We start from the raw sequence: 16,637 nt of genomic DNA on the forward strand, positions 1-16,637 counted from the left end.
ACGCTCCCTTGCGTGCATGTGAGTGTGTGTGTGTGTGGGGAGAGGTGAAGTGGGATCAGATGGAGACGTCAGCCCTTCACTCTGCCAAGACCACCCAGACACAGGCTTGTTCCTGGGTATTATATGACCATAGAGTTACTCAGTTGATCCACTGTCATTTTCTACCACATAACAAAATAGACTGACCCTAATCTCAGACTAGTGACCGCTATCACTAACATGTCTCTATTGGTGTCTATGATAGTGACCACTTCGCACATTTCCCTTCATTTCTCCAAGGTAAGACATATCATCAGTAACCAGATAAACAATATCAAAGAATTTCGGCCTGACAAAGAGAGGAAGCTTGAGATTGAGGCTAAATAGTGAATATTGACCAACCATAAACTGAATATTCACAATAAAATTAATCACAATCCAGAATATTGTAACTGCTTTATCGTTGCCATGGCAGTCACGTAGCAGAAAAGTCCCTCACGTGGCAAACCTGTCACATGCGGTCGCGTCGAACATTGCAATCTGCTAATGGGTGACATTACCTGCCAGGGCAGTAAAATGTCAGCCAACCCACACTGGGTTTTTAGATGGGTTTCCTGGCACCCATGATGCATCATCTGTGGTCATTCCAACAACACACGACACACACAGAGAGCGGGAACATTCAGATCACCCTCCACCTCTCTGGGGGGCATAAAATAGATCCGTGTGTCCTGTCCAAATGTTTTCCATCTTTCTGTCGTATCTATCGTTCTATCATTCCGATGGGGATGCATCTTTTGGCCAATGCATCTACCCCATCTTTTTGTCATTCATTGTTTTGTCATTAAATACCAAGATGGCATAGCAGTCAGGCGTCCTTTGTCCTCGTCTTGTCGTGTCCCGTGTATATATATATATTTACATCTGTCTTCGCATATCTTTTATATATTTTCTTTTCCAAAAACTCAACTTCAAAACAATCTCCTGCAACCCGCCACCAATAAAAATTTTAAAAAGTATTATTTACCTCAAATCTGAAATCCACAATAGAAGCTAGCCAGTTTACTGGCTAAGGTTAGTATTCAGCTAACCACGGTTTGTGGTCATCAGCTATCCTTTAGCTCGAAAAGCTATCGCCAGTTTTGTACAACGCGACTCAGACCAGAATATACCGGACCTATTTTTCTCTCCATATCCCCGGATTTCAACCGCAAGCTCTGGACATTTACACCTGGATCTCGCAGCTAGAGAGCTGCTATCCGTGTGACTATTGGCTTACGTCGATCCCGGAGCAAACATCAATTATTCCAGAGCTAGCCAGCTGAAGAGTTCCATCAGCCACTCCTGGGCTACAATCACCTATCCGGACCCGTTTTACTGCCAATGCGGAGCCCCACCGGGCCTTCACGACTGGACTACCGACGTTATCTGCCCGAGGGAGTTATCCAACTGGCCCCTCTGCCGCGACGTTACCCGCTAATCGTTAGCTGTCTTATCAGCTGCTATCTGAATAGGTCTATCAGACAATTTTTCTTGGGTCACTATAACTATATCTATTTTGCCATTTGGATTGATCCCCTCTACCACACAGAACCCCACTAATCTACCGACGGAAACGCATGAGGTGGCTAAAAACAGACCTCCATCCTATGCTAGCTTGCTACCGATGGCCCGGCTAGCTGTCTGAATCGCCGTTACCCCAACCAACCTCACTACTCACTGGACCCTTATGATCACTCGACTAAACATGCCTCTTCTTAATGTCAATATGCCTTGTCCATTGCTGTTCTGGTTAGTGTTTATTGGCTTATTTCACTGTAGAGCCTCTAGTCCTGCTCATTATACCTTCTCCAACCTTTCAGTTCCACCACCCACACATGTGATGACATCACCTGGTTTCAATGATGTTTCTAGAGACAATATCTCTCTCATCATCACTCAATACCTAGGTTTACCTCCACTGTATTCACATCCTACCATACCTTTGTCTGTACATTATACCTTGAAGCTATTTTATCACCTCCAGAAACCTTTTACTCTCTGTCCCGGACGTTCTAGAAGACCAATTCTCATAGTTTTTAGCCGTACCCTTATTCTACTCCTCATCTGGTGATGTAGAGGTGAATCCAGGCCCTGCAGTGCCTAGCTCCACTCCTATTCCCCAGGCGTTCTCTTTTGATGACTTGTATAACCGTAATAGCCTTGGTTTCATGCATGTTAACATTAGAAGCCTCCTCCCTAAGTTTGTTTTATTCACTGCTTTAGCACACTCTGCCAACCCGTATGTTCTAGCCGTGTCTGAAACCTGGCTTAAGGAAGACCACCAAAAATTCTGAAATCTCCATCCCTAACAACAACATTTTCAGACAAGATAGAATGGCCATAGTGGGCGGTGTTGCAATCTAATCTACTACAAAGATAGCCTGCAGAGTTCTGTCCTACTATCCAGGTCTGTACCCAAACAATTTGAACTTCTACTTTTAAAAATCCACCTCTAAAAACAAGTCTCTCACTGTTGCCGCCTGCTATAGACCACCCTCTGCCCCCAGCTGTGCTCTGGACACCATATGTAAACTGCTTGCCCCCCAACTATCTTCAGAGCTCGTGCTGCTAGACGACCTAAACTGGAACATGCTTAACATCCCATCCCAGCCATCCTACAATCTAAGCTTGAAGCCCTCAATCTCACACAAATTATCAATGAACCTACCAGGTACCACCCCAAAGCCGTAAACACTGGCACCCTCATAGATATCATCCTAACCAACTTGCCCTCTAAATACACCTCTGCTGTTTTAAACCAAGATCTCAGCGATCACTACCTCATTGCCTGCATCTGTAATGGGTCAGCGGTCAAATGACCTCCACTCATCACTGTCAAACGCTCCCTGAAACACTTCAGCGAGCAGGCCTTTCTAATCGACCTGGCCGGGGTATCCTGGAAGGATATTGATCTCATCCCGTCAGTTTTTTTAAATGCCTAAGCATGCCCCATTCAAGAAATTTAGAACCAGGAACACATATAGCCCTTGGTTCTCTCCAGACCTGACTGCCCATAACCAACACAAAAACATCCTATGGCATTCTGCATTAGCATCGAACAGCCCCCGTGATATGCAACTTTTCAGGGAAGCTAGAAACCAATATACACAGACAGTTAGAAAATCCAAGACTAGCTTTTTCAAGCAAATTTGATTCCTGCAACACAAACTCAAAAAAGCTCTGGGACACTGTAAAGTCCATGAAGAATAAGAAAACCTCCTCCCAGTTGCCCACTGCACTGAGGATAGGAAACACTGTCACCACCGATAAATCCACTATAATTGAGAATTTCAATAAGCATTTTTCTACGGCTGGCCATGCTTTCCACCTGGCTACCCCTACCCCGGTCAACAGCACTGCACCCCCCACATCAATTCGCCCAAGCCTTCCCCATTTCTCCTTCTCCCAAATCCAGTCAGCTCATATTCTGAAAGAGCTGCAAAATCTGGACCCCTACAAATCAGCCAGGTTAGACAATCTGGACCCTTTCTTTCAAAAATTATCTGCAGAAATTGTTGCAACCCCTATTACTAGCCTGTTCACACTCTCTTTCGTGTCATCTGAGATTCCCAAAGATTGGAAAGCAGCTGCTACAGACCTATATCTATATCTATCCTACCCTGCCTTTCTAAGGTCCTCGAAAGCCAAGTCAACAAACAGATTACCTACCATTTCGAATCCCACCATACCTTCTCTGCTATGCAATCTGGTTTCAGAGCTTGTCATGGGTGCACCTCAGCCACGCTCAAGGTCCTAAACGATATCTTAACTGCCATCGATAAGAAACAATACTGTGCAGCCGTATTCATTGACCTGGCCAAGGCTTTCGACTCTGTCAATCACCACATCCTCATCGGCAGACTCGATAGCCTTGGTTTCTGAAATTATTGCCTCGCCTGGTTCACCAACTACTTCTCTAATAGAGTTCAGTGTGTCAAATCGGAGGGCCTGTTGTCCGGGCCTCTGGCAGTCTATGGGGGTGCCACAGGGTTCAATTCTTGGACCGACTCTTCTCTGTATACATCAATGATGTCGCTCTTGCTGCTGGTGAGTCTCTGATCCACCTCTACGCAGACTACACCATTCTGTATACTTCTGGCCCTTCTTTGGACACTGTGTTAACAACCCTCCAGTCGAGCTTCAATGCCATACAACTCTCCTTCCGTGGCCTCCAATTGCTCTTAAATACAAGTAAAACTAAATGCATGATCTTCAACCGATCACTGCCTGCACCTGCCCGCCCGTGCAACATCACTACTCTGGACGGTTCTGACTTAGTATATGTGGACAACTACAAATACCTAGGTGTCTGGTTAGACTGTAAACTCTCCTTCTAGACTCACATCAAACATCTCCAATCAAAAGTAAAATCTAGAATTGGCTTCCTATTTCGCAACAAAGCATCCTTCACTCATGCTGCCAAACATACCCTTGTAAAACTGACCATCCTACCGATCCTCGACTTTGGCGATGTCATATACAAAATAGCCTCCAATACCCTACTCAATAAATTGGATGCAGTCTATCACAGTGCCATCCGTTTTGTCACCAAAGCCCTATATACAACCCACCACTGCGACCTGTACGCTCTCGTTGGCTGGCCCTCGATTCATACTCGTCACCAAACCCACTGGCTCCAGGTCATCTACAAGACCCTGCTAGGTAAACTCCCCCCTTATCTCAGCTCGCTGGTCACCATAGCAGCACCCACCTGTAGCACGCGCTCCAGCAGGTATATCTCTCTGGTCACCCCCAAAACCAATTCTTCCTTTGGCCGCCTCTCCTTCCAGTTCTCTGCTGCCAATGACTGGAACGAACTACATAAATCTCTGAAACTGGAAGCACATCTCCCTCACTAGCGTTAAGCACCAGCTTTCAGAGCAGCTCACAGATTACTGCACCTGTACATAACCAATCTATAATTTAGCCCAAACAACTACCTCTCCCCCTACTGTTAATTATTTAGCACCCTATTATTTCTCTCACTTCTTTGCACATTCTTCCACTGCAAATCTACCATTCCAGTGTTGTACTTGTTATATTGTATTTACTTCGCCACCATGGCCTTTTTCTTGCCTTATCTCACCTAATTTGCTCACATTGTATATATGCTTATTTTTCTACTGTATTATTGACTGTATGTTTGTTTTACTCCATGTGTAACTCTGTGTTGTTGTATGTGTCGAACTGCTTTACTTTATCTTGGCCAAGTGGCAATTGTAAATAAAAACTTGTTCTCAACCTGGTTAAATAAAGGTGAAATCAAATAAAAAATTAAATGGTCACGCCCTGACCTTTGAGATCCTTTTTATTCTCTATTTGGTTAGGTCAGGGTGTGACTAGGGTGGGCAATCTATGTTTTATATTTCTTTGTTGGCTGGGTATGGTTCCCAATCAGAGGCAGCTGTCTATCATTGTCTCTGAGGCAGCATTTTTCCACCTGTAGTTTGTGGGATCTTGTTTTTGGTACTGTGCTGTTTAGCCCAACTAGACGTTACGTTTCGTTTTTGTATTTGTTGTTTTTTCGGTGTTCATTTAATAAATTAAAATGTACGCCTACCACGCTGCACCTTGGTTTGATCCTTCCATCGACGATCGTAACGGTCATGCTCTCCTGCTGTCTGCTCATCCATCCCTCACTTCTTTATTCCCTCCCTCAGTTTAACACTTTCCTGTACCTTGGCACCAGGACTTGAACCAATCACATAGTTATTTTTCTCACCAATCCAAGTCCTGCTTCTTCATTGACTTGTACCCAGCCAGGCCCACACTCTCTTAATGCATCCTCTGGCACCAAGCCATGACAAATATTCCCATTCATCCAAAACGTTTATAATATACACTCTCTGTCATCTCTGACAACCACAAGTCACTTTGAACCAAAACACAGTCTATGCCCCAAATGGCACCCTATTCCCTATATAGTGCACTACTTTTGACCAGAGCAATTTGACCAAAACAGAGATTACGTCAAAATGAGTGCACTACATATGGAATATGGAACCATTTGGAACAGGGACGAGAGTCCCTTCCCTTTCCATCATCCAGCTTGAACTAGATCATCATGGAGGTGAGTTAAGACCAGAGTAAGGCCAGTACAGTCTGTGACAGGCATGGGACTGGCTTGACCATATATGGACTTATAATATACACTGTAAGGACTGAGGAGTCTGAAGAAGGACTCCGAGCTGAAGCCAATGCATCCCCTGTCTCTCCGCCTTTCCACTGCCTGAGTCAGTGAATGTCTGTCTGTCTGTCTGTCTGTCTGTCTCCTTGTCTCTGTGGGGATTCTGTCTGGTCTGGTCTGGTCTGGTCTGGTCTGTGACATACAGTCCCGTGGCCCAGACACTTCTTCTGTGTTAAAGGTAAACTCCTGTCTCCTGCACAGTGTAAGGGCCAGCCAGTGACCCATGCAGACAAGTAAACATAGCCTGTTTTCAGCGAATCAGAAGTCAGAACCGTGATCTAGATACGTAGAACACTGGCGAAGAGCTGCAGGATTTATAGGTGGGATTGGGAAATGGTTTAGGGCGAGTGCCAACTTGTATTCTTAGCTGTAGATTGTTCTGATAGTATCTCTGTAGAAGAACGATAACACTGATTACACTGGTGTGGTATGTAGTATCTGGTAACGATGGAAGCACCGCTTGAGAATGATTATGCTGCTTAATGATAATGACTATGTGTCATTACCGTTCATTTGTGACCTCGACACCATGGTTAAGGGAATGATCACTGATGTGAGAATGGGAATACAGTACATGGTATGATAGTCATATGACTAGAGAAGTGGGCTATCACCATTCTAATGTTGTGAATGGAGACAGTCATGGTCAAAGACCCTAGAGTAGAGCACTGTTGACAGACTATGATCAAATCGGTCATCATTATCTGACAATTATGCCCCAAAGGACAAGTTCCTTCACAGTTTATAGACACACGCACATTGTATTATTCCAAACAGTAACATTTCTCACCCTGGTGCTGCTTTATAAGGGCAGGCTGTACGGTGGAGTCTACCAGGCCTTCTGGCAGGTCCCTGAGGTACTGTTTGAACAAGCTGGCCACTGTACACACATCCGCCTCAACCAGGAAGTCCACGTCCTCACCGTTCTCCAGCCGCTGTTTCAGCCCCTCCACCGCCCGTACATTACCGTTGACCCTGAACAGACCCTCATGATGAAGAGCTGGGGATGGAGAGAGAAGAGAGAGGGGCGAGATAGAGGGATGTGGAGGATTGGAAATGATGGCAGGTGGAGAGAGGGGTAGAGAAGCACAGTGAAAAGGGGGGTGACGAGGGACAGGGATGGCGAGAGTAAAGTAAGAGGGGGAATGTGGAAGGAATAGAAAAGAAGATGCAAACAGCAAGATGGAGAGGTTGGGGGAGTAACCAGACAAAGGAGAGGTTGGGGGAGTAACCAGACAAAGGAGAGGTTGGGGGAGTAACCAGACAAAGGAGAGGTTGGGGGAGTAACCAGACAAAGGAGAGGTTGGGGGAGTAACCAGACAAAGGAGAGGTTGGGGGAGTAACCAGACAAAGGAGATGTTGGGGAGGAGAAAAAGAGAGGGACAGTCAATCTCTTCTACTGATGGCAGAATGTTTGTTTTATGTTTCTTGGACACCTAATTAAGACATTACTCTACCCCGGGGCTCTCCAACCCTGTTCCTGGAGCGCTATCCTCCTGTAGGTTTTCACTCCGACCCTGTTCCTGGAGAGCTACCCTCCTGTAGGTTAACTCCAACCCTGTTCCCGGAGAGACACCCTCCTGTAGGTTAACTCCAACCCTGTTCCTGGAGAGCTACCCTCCTGTAGGTTAACTCCAACCCTGTTCCTGGAGAGACACCCTCCTGTAGGTTTTCACTCCAACCCCAGTTGTAACTAACCTGATTGAGTTTATCAACCAGCTAATTATTAGAATCAGGTGCGCTAGATTAGGGTTGGAGTGAAAACCTACAGGATGCAGTATCTCTTCAGGAACAGGGTTGGAGATCCCTGCTCTCCCCCATGGTAAACAGTGTGCACACTATATCCAGTAACATAACACAACCATACCACTCCCAGATATTGACAGGGAGTGGAACCTTTCATGGTCAACTTGGAGAGTCTCTCTGGATCACTGAACATTGCTGCACACACACTGGTGACAAAGGGTCAAGTTGATGCGTGACAATAATGAATGCATTCATTTGGTGGGTGCTTATATTTGTCCTATTTCACAAATGTACAAGTGTGTTTTATATGCATGTGTGAATTAGAAAGGACTTTTTTTTGCATATCCCAGCTCCCCCTGAGACACCCTCAGAGAGGGGGGGGTCACAGCTAGGGTCAACCATTATCAACAGTGACCCTGGAGCAAGTCGCTCTGGATAAGAGCGTCTGCTAAATGACTTAAATGTAAATGTAAATGCCTTGCTCCTCACATCAACAGATGTTTCACCTTGTCGGCGCTAGGATTTGAACTAGTGACCTTTCGGTTACTGGGCCAACGCGCTAACCGCGAGGCTACCTGCCGCTTCAGCCATGTGAGTTATACTTTATTAAATTGGACAGAAGTTTCTGGAATTACTCGGCATTAAGCGTTGCTCTGGTGTTGTTGTGAACAGTCTACAGGGCCACATGCAGTTATGCTACATGTCAGAAAGACATTTTTGCTGTACATACTGTAGAATATTTTTCTGAACGTTCCAAAACGTTGCACATCCTACCGAATGCTACCAGACCAGTGGGCTGCAATGGCAACACTGCAGAGAACAAATCCTTTAAACCAGAGATTGAAATGTAATTAAGAAACGCTCGTTACAGGCACATTTACTATCACCTAACTAAAAATGTAAAAAAATAAATAAACAAAAACAGTTACCAAAAAACAATACCCTCTGTCTTTATCCACATGGCATGTGCTCCTGTCTCCCTCCTATTTCCTAATCACAACAATGCGTGACCTGAATAGTCTAATTATTCAACCACACCCACAAATACTATGTGCAAGGCCCAATGTATGAGGTGTGCTGAGTTTGTGAGAGGGCGTCATGTGGTCATGAAGAAGACGTCCTACTGCTGTATCATAGACCTACGCTGACCTCTAGTGGGGAAACAATGGAATTACTACTAGAAGGGCTAAATAGACCATTTGATAGCAAGATGTGAGTACAGAACAAACCAAGGATAAGTCTATCATGGTATGGAACTTGTATTTGTATTTATACCAATCAAATGACACGTTTGCAAATCATAACACTAACACCTGATGTCAAGTTGTGTAAAATGTGGTTTTACACAACACAAAGCCTACAGTTGGCAGTCTAATAAGTAATGACATGGTCTTTTTATAATAGGAAGATAAATAAAAAACAAGGTGTCATAAATTATTATATGAGTCGTGAGGCAAAGGTACAGTGGATGTTAAAATGTAACACATGATTTTGCATTGAGATGACTTATACAAAGCGTAACTAGCCAGTGAACACTGACTTTGGACTGAGGGCTAACACTGTCATTGTTAACCTTGTGTTGTCTTGACAGCAATCAGGTGGGTTATTGACTCAATGCCAGAGAAAGATAGCTGTGGTCATAGATACAGTATAAAGCAGAGTTCTATATCTATGGATGTGGCTATCACAGTAGCAGCTATCACTCCCGTCTATTTACAGTGGATTTCAAGTTGATAAAATCTAGGAAATCAAGCAAGTCAGAAAAAAACTGATCGTATTAACTTGTTTGTTAATAATAACAAGTTAGTCTCGCTAACAAAATCGAGCCATCCCTACAACTACTTCAGAATCAAAATGGATGCAGAATGACCATTAGAAAATGACTGTGTATAGAAACATTAAAGACCGTCCTATCCCCACATCTGCTCTCACCCCCCTGACCCCCAACCTCCTCAGCTCACCATGTTCTCGGAGGAACTCTACCATGCTCCGCACCACCAGGGGCACGCCATCCTTCACGAGGCCCAGCTCCCTGAGCTCCAGCAGGGACACGCCGAACAGCCTACCGCCACTGGCCTCCACTCCTCGAGGTCCCCTGGAGGTCCCCCTCAGCATGGGCAACTGGACCATCTTCTTCATGTCTTGCTTGATCTGTACCGCAGCCTTGTTGTGCTGGAGATAGGAACACAGCAGAGAGCAGCAGTCAGCAACGGGTACTACTGGTACTGTGGGCACTGCCATGTCCGGCACCTCCATAGGGGCTGGGGATGCCCTCTTCTGCCTTGGCACGGGCACAGAGTCAGTTACTGTGTGGAAGGGATGGAGGGACCCTTTGGAAAGGGCCACACACACACAAGCCGACACACAGAGAAGTTGGGAGAGAGTTAGTGTTGGGAGAAGAGAAGGGAAAGGGGAGGGGTTTGGGCTGTGTACCGGTTGCTACGACAAGGCTTTGGTTACCATGCACCTGTGGCTGAGGGGAGGGGTGAAGACCGAGGCAAGCAGTGAGTGAGAAGAGAGCTGGTATGCACACACAAACACACGCACACAAATACACACATACACACACACACACACACACACTGAAGTGGACTGCAAGCTGGGCTTGACAGCTTGGGATATATTGATAGAAAGGAAAGAGGCTGGAAATCCATCTGTTGTCAAGAGTCTGTTTACTTTCTACATTATACATGTAGAGCTTGCATTAAGTCATAGGGTAAACCATAGAAACAGAATTCATTCTGTGGGGTTCTATGGGGTCAACACTCCCTGACCCAAAGGCGTTATTTTCCTGTGTTTTATTCAGTGCCTTCAGAAAGCATTCATACCCCTCCATTTTATATTCAGGCTGTGACAAAACACAATGTGGAATAAGTCAAGGGGTGTGAATACTTTCTGAAGGCACTATATGTACTATGTTGTGCACACGTTCCTTAAAAAAATACTTAATCTATGAATGAATTAGTTGTGTACACATTTTAAAACAGTCTAGGGAAGTAGAATGTCAATATAAATTGAACTGAAACTCAAGCATGCAAGAGATAGTAATGACAGATACATATTGTTATCAGTGGTTATACAGTGGCTATACAGTGGCTATACAGTGGTTATACAATGGCTATACAGTGGTTATACAGTGGCTATACAGTGGTTATACAGTGGCTATACAGGGGTTATACAGTAGTTATACAGTCTCTATACAGTGGTTATACAGTGGCTATACAGTGGTTATACAGTGGCTATACAGTGGCTATACAGTGGTTATACAGTCTCTATACAGTGGTTATACAGTGGTTATACAGTCTCTATACAGTGGTTATACAGTGGCTATACAGTGGCTATACAGTCTATACAGTGGTTATATAGTGGTTATACAGTCTCTATACAGTGGTTATACAGTGGCTATACAGTGGCTATACAGTGGCTATACAGTGGTTATACAGTGGTTATAGTGGTTATACAGTGGCTATACATTCTATATACAGTGGCTGTACAGTGGTTATATAGTGGTTATACAGTGGTTATACAGTGGCTATACAGTGGTTATACAGTGGCTGTACAGTCTATACAGTGGTTATATAGTGGTTATACAGTCTCTATACAGTGGTTATACAGTGGCTATACAGTGGCTATACAGTCTCTATACAGTGGTTATATGGTGGTTATACAGTCTCTATACAGTGGCTATACAGTGGTTATACAGTGGTTATACAGTGGCTATACATTTGATATACAGTGGCTATACAGTGGTTATACAGTGGCTGTACAGTGGTTATATAGTGGTTATACAGTCTCTATACAGTGGCTATACAGTGGCTATACAGTGGTTATACAGTCTCTATACAGTGGTTATATAGTGGTTATACAGTCTCTATACAGTGGCTATACAGTGGTTATACAGTGGTTATACAGTGGCTATACATTCGTTATACAGTGGTTATACAGTGGCTATACATTTGATATACAGTGGCTATACAGTGGTTATACAGTGGCTGTACAGTGGTTATACAGTGGCTGTACAGTGGTTATATAGTGGTTATACAGTCTCTATACAGTGGTTATATAGTGGTTATACAGTCTCTATACAGTGGCTATACAGTGGTTATACAGTGGTTATACAGTGGCTATACATTCGATATACAGTGGCTATATAGTGGTTATACAGTGGCTATACAGTGGTTATACAGTGGCTGTACAGTGGTTATACAGTGGCTGTACAGTGGTTATATAGTGGTTATACAGTGACTATACAGTGGCTTTACAATGGCTATACAGTGGCTATACAGTGGTTATACAGTGGCTGTACAGTGGCTGTACAATGGTTATACAATGGCTATACAGTGGTTATACAGTGGCTATACAGTGGCTATACAGTGGTTATACAATGGCTATACAGTGGCTATACAGTGGCTATACAGTGGCTATACAGTGGCTATACAATGGTTATACAGTGGTTATACAATGGCTATACAGTGGCTATACAGTGGATATACAGTGGTTATACAGTGGCTATACAGTGGCTATACATTGGTTATACAATGGTTATACAGTGGTTATACAGTGACTATACAGTGGTTATACAGTGGCTAAACAGTGGCCATACAGTGAGACAAAAACTCATTTTCTAAATACCCATGTTAACCCATCACCCTCTGAGTGCAAACGATGTAAGCTTCTCATATAGAGTTGACCTGGCACAGACACACACACACACACACACACACACACACACACACACACACACACACACACACACACACACACACACACACACACACACACACACACACACACTTGTTACTGTGAGATAGATTAGGCCTTGTGTGTTTACGTGTGTGTGTGTGTGTGTGTGTATGTACGTGTGTATTTGCATCAGCTGTTGGCTATCTACTATGACCCACTAAACTTGCCACCTGTTCTAACTCACACTCGCCACACACTCCTTTCATAGGATCAGATTACTGATAGTACCGTGTAAACTCTTAGTCTAACTAACTCTTAAACTAACTAAGTGTGACATTAGCACACATGTGATTACAGTAATGCATTTGTTGATTGACATCAAGGTCCAACAGCATCACAACAGAGGAGCTACTACTTCTTTGTTCTACACAGGATCAGAGTAGGGCTTTGTTTCACACACTGGCTGGTCACAGCATCAAACTGAGCATGTGGCATCCAGTCACCCTGGAGTGCACCACTTCAAAAGAGACAGAACACAGAGAGAGAGACCGAGACGGAGAGAGAGAGAGAGAAAGAGGAGAGCAAGAGAGGGGAGCCTCACCATATCACACGGGAGGCTCTGTATGACACAATGGGATCATTGTATTATGTAGTTATTAAGTAGTAGTCAAGTGCCTCCACAAGAAGCATAACTCATTTAAAACACTCTTTATGAACCTGTTCATCTAGATAAGAAAGAATATTTATTACCCGTTCTATCTGGACACTTCATTTCTACGTAACGTGACTAAATGAGTCTATGCATATGCACACAACACAGCAGCAAGCACGGCCGAACAAAATGACAATACTACCACACACTCCAGGCAAAAGCCATCACGACTCTGTCGTAAAGGGAAGCACTATTACACTGATCTCTGCATATCCCCAATCCATTCAACACTAGCCTGGTCCCAGATCTGTTTGTGTTATCTTGTCAACTCATATGGTCAATGTATGGGACCGGGCTAATTCGACACAACCATCCAAGGCCTGATGTCACTTTTGGATTTAACCATTCGTCTTCCACTGATTCAAACATACGTCTATAATCTCAGCCGGGCTATTTGGGACCCATCTCCCAGATGGTGCTCAGAGAGTTACGGAGAGGGGAGCTGTACCATGACAGATGCCTTAGCATTAGGACCCCATGTACACACACAAACAGGCGCACACACACACACCTTTGCGATCCCTTTGGGGTCCGGAGATGGCTCTCTCCCCTCTCTCTCTCTCTCTCTCTCTCTCACACACACACACACCGTGGCATTGACATTGGCACGCACAGCTCTAAGGGTTCACAGTTTGATTAGAGCAAGGTGATAGCAGATAGGAGGACTGTATAATAACTATGTCTCCCAGTTTGACATTTTAACAATGAAGTTACCCTTTCATCTTGACGGTGTGGTTACACCTCACCTAGCGATGCCTTCCGAGGGAGTAGGAATGTATTACGGGATTATTCTGTAATTGGTTACATATTTTGACGTTCTTGTCACTTACAAGGGAGGGTGAACATTTTTGGGAATTAATTTAATTAATTTGAAATGAACACAGAGATTTTATATGAGCTGTTTTATAAAGTGAATAATGTAATAGTAATGCGTTAGAAACAATAGGATGTTACCCAATGCTGGAAGGGGAGCCTGAGCGAAAAAGTGTGGGAACCCCTTGTATAGAGGATTAAATAGTCAGACTTGGAATATTTCCAGTATGTCTCCAGTACGAGTAGACCTCCAGAATGTCTCAAGAATGTCTCCAGAATGTCTCCAGTAGATCTCCAGTATGTCTCAATTCATGTCGGTAGCCATGAAATGCTTTGAAAGGCTGGTCAGGCCTCACATCAACACCATCATCCCAGAAACCCTAGACCCCTCCAATTTGCCTACCGCTCAACAGATCCACAGGTAACGCAATCTCAATCACACTCCACACTGCCCTTTCCCACCTGGACAAAAGGAACACCTATGTGGGAATGCTGTTCATTGACTACAGCTCAGTGTTCAACACCATATAGCCCACAAAGCTCATCACTAAGCTAAGGATCCTGGGACTAAACACCTCCCTTTGCAACTGGATCCTGGACTTCCTGATGGGCCGCCCCAGGTGGTGAGGGTAGGCAACAAAACATCTACCATGTTGATCCTCAACACAGGGGCCCCTCAGGGGTACGTGCTCAGTCCCCTCCTATACTCCCTGTTCACCTACGACTGTGTGGCCAAGCACAACTCCAACACCATCCTTAAGTTTGCTGACGATACAACGGTGGTAGGCCTGATCACCAACAACGATGATACAGCCTATAGGGAGGAGATCAGAGACCTGGCAGTGTGGTGTCATGACAACAACCTTTCCCTTAACATGAGCAAGACAAAGGAGATTGTCTCCGGTACGTCTCCGGTACGTCTCCGGTATATCTCTATACGTTGGCTCAGTACTACAGCTGTAGTAGTATTTCAGTAGTGCTCCTGCGCAGGTGTTTAAGAGCTAAGCCCTGTCTGAGCTACTCTGCCTGTCAGTAACACAAGCCGTTGCAAGCAGATGTCCCCTAAATCTGCACACACACACACACACGCACGCACGCCACGCACAAATGCACACATATAAACACACACTGGTGACTCACTGAGACAGTGACCTAGAGTAAGGGATAAGTGTACTACTCACTCAGCTTATAAAGTGGCACAATCAAATACAACTCTTTAACCTTTCTCTCTCTCCCCCCTTCTCTGTCTCTGTCCATCTCTCTCTCCCCCTCCTCTATATCTTTCTCTTCCTCCCTCTCTATCCCCCTTCTCTCTCTCTCTCTCTCTCTCTCTCTGTCCCTCTCTCTCTCTCTGTCAATTCAAGGGGCTTTATTGGCACGGGAAACATATGTTTACATTACCAAAGCAAGTGAACTGGATAAATAAAAGTGAAATAAACAATAAAAAAATGAACAGTAAATATTACACACAAGTTCCAAAATAATAAAGACATTTCAAATGTCATATTATGTCTATATACAGTGTTGTAACAATGTGAAAATAGTTAAATATCACGACTTCTCCCGAAGTCGCTGCCTCTCCTTGTTCGGGCAGTGCTCGGCGGTCGACGTCACCAGTCTTCTAGCCATCATTGATCTATGTTTCATTTTCTATTGGTTTTGTCTGGTCTTCTTACACACCTGGTTCCAATCCCATTCATTATATGTTGTGTATTTAACCTTCTGTTCCCCTCATGTCCTTGTCAGAGATTGTTTGTTGTTATGTTTGTGTTTTATGGATTGGTGTGCGACGGGTTCTTGTACCCACATTTATTTCATTATGGACTTTGGTTTTGGAGTTTGTGTTTTAAGTTGTAAAAATACTCCATTTATACTGAATTTGATTCTCCTGTGCCTGACTTCCCTGCCACCTACATACACGACGTGACAAAGTACAAAAGGGAAAATAAATAAACATAAATATGGGTTGTATTTACAACGGTGTTTGTTCTTCACTGATTGCCCTTTTCTTGTGGCAACAGGTCACAAATATTGCTGCTGTGATTGTACACTGTGGTATTTCACCCAATATATATGAGAGTTTATCAAAATTGTTTTCTAAATCTTTGTGGGTCTGTGTAATCTAGGGGAAATAAACTAAACAAAAAAATAAATGTCCTCTCACTGTCAACTGCTTTTATTTTCAGCAAACTTAACATGTGTAAATATTTGTCTGAACACAAGATTCAACAACTGAGACATAAACTGAACAAGTTCCACAGACATGTGACTAACAGAAATTAATAATGTGTCCCTGAACAAGGGGGATGGGGTCAAATCAAAAGTAACAGTCAGTATCTGGTGTGGCCACCAGCTGCATTAATTACTCCAGTGCATCTCCTCCTCATGGGCTGCACCAGATTTGCCAGTTCTTGCTGTGAGATGTTACCCCACTCTTCCACAAAGGCACCTGCAAGTTCCCGGACATTTCTGCTG

The 16,637-nt window shown here is 44.1% G+C and overlaps 1 protein-coding gene across 4 annotated transcripts in view; it reads right to left on the reverse strand.

The window, feature by feature from the left end:
- The window catches only part of fam13a (family with sequence similarity 13 member A), an 83,038-nt gene that overhangs the window by 62,814 nt on the left and 3,587 nt on the right, over nucleotides 1–16,637 (reverse strand). For all 4 annotated transcript variants that reach the window (XM_065003878.1, XM_065003876.1, XM_065003879.1 and 1 more), the window contains exons 2-3: nucleotides 9,916–10,126; nucleotides 6,999–7,208 (exon numbers count right to left, since the gene is read on the reverse strand). In XM_065003878.1, the coding sequence (XP_064859950.1) occupies nucleotides 6,999–7,208; nucleotides 9,916–10,126 (421 nt within the window). The remainder of the gene's footprint in view (nucleotides 1–6,998; nucleotides 7,209–9,915; nucleotides 10,127–16,637) is intronic.

The sequence above is a fragment of the Oncorhynchus nerka genome, linkage group LG18 (genome assembly GCF_034236695.1).
Source record: "Oncorhynchus nerka isolate Pitt River linkage group LG18, Oner_Uvic_2.0, whole genome shotgun sequence".
In the NCBI taxonomy this organism is placed as follows: domain Eukaryota; kingdom Metazoa; phylum Chordata; class Actinopteri; order Salmoniformes; family Salmonidae; genus Oncorhynchus; species Oncorhynchus nerka.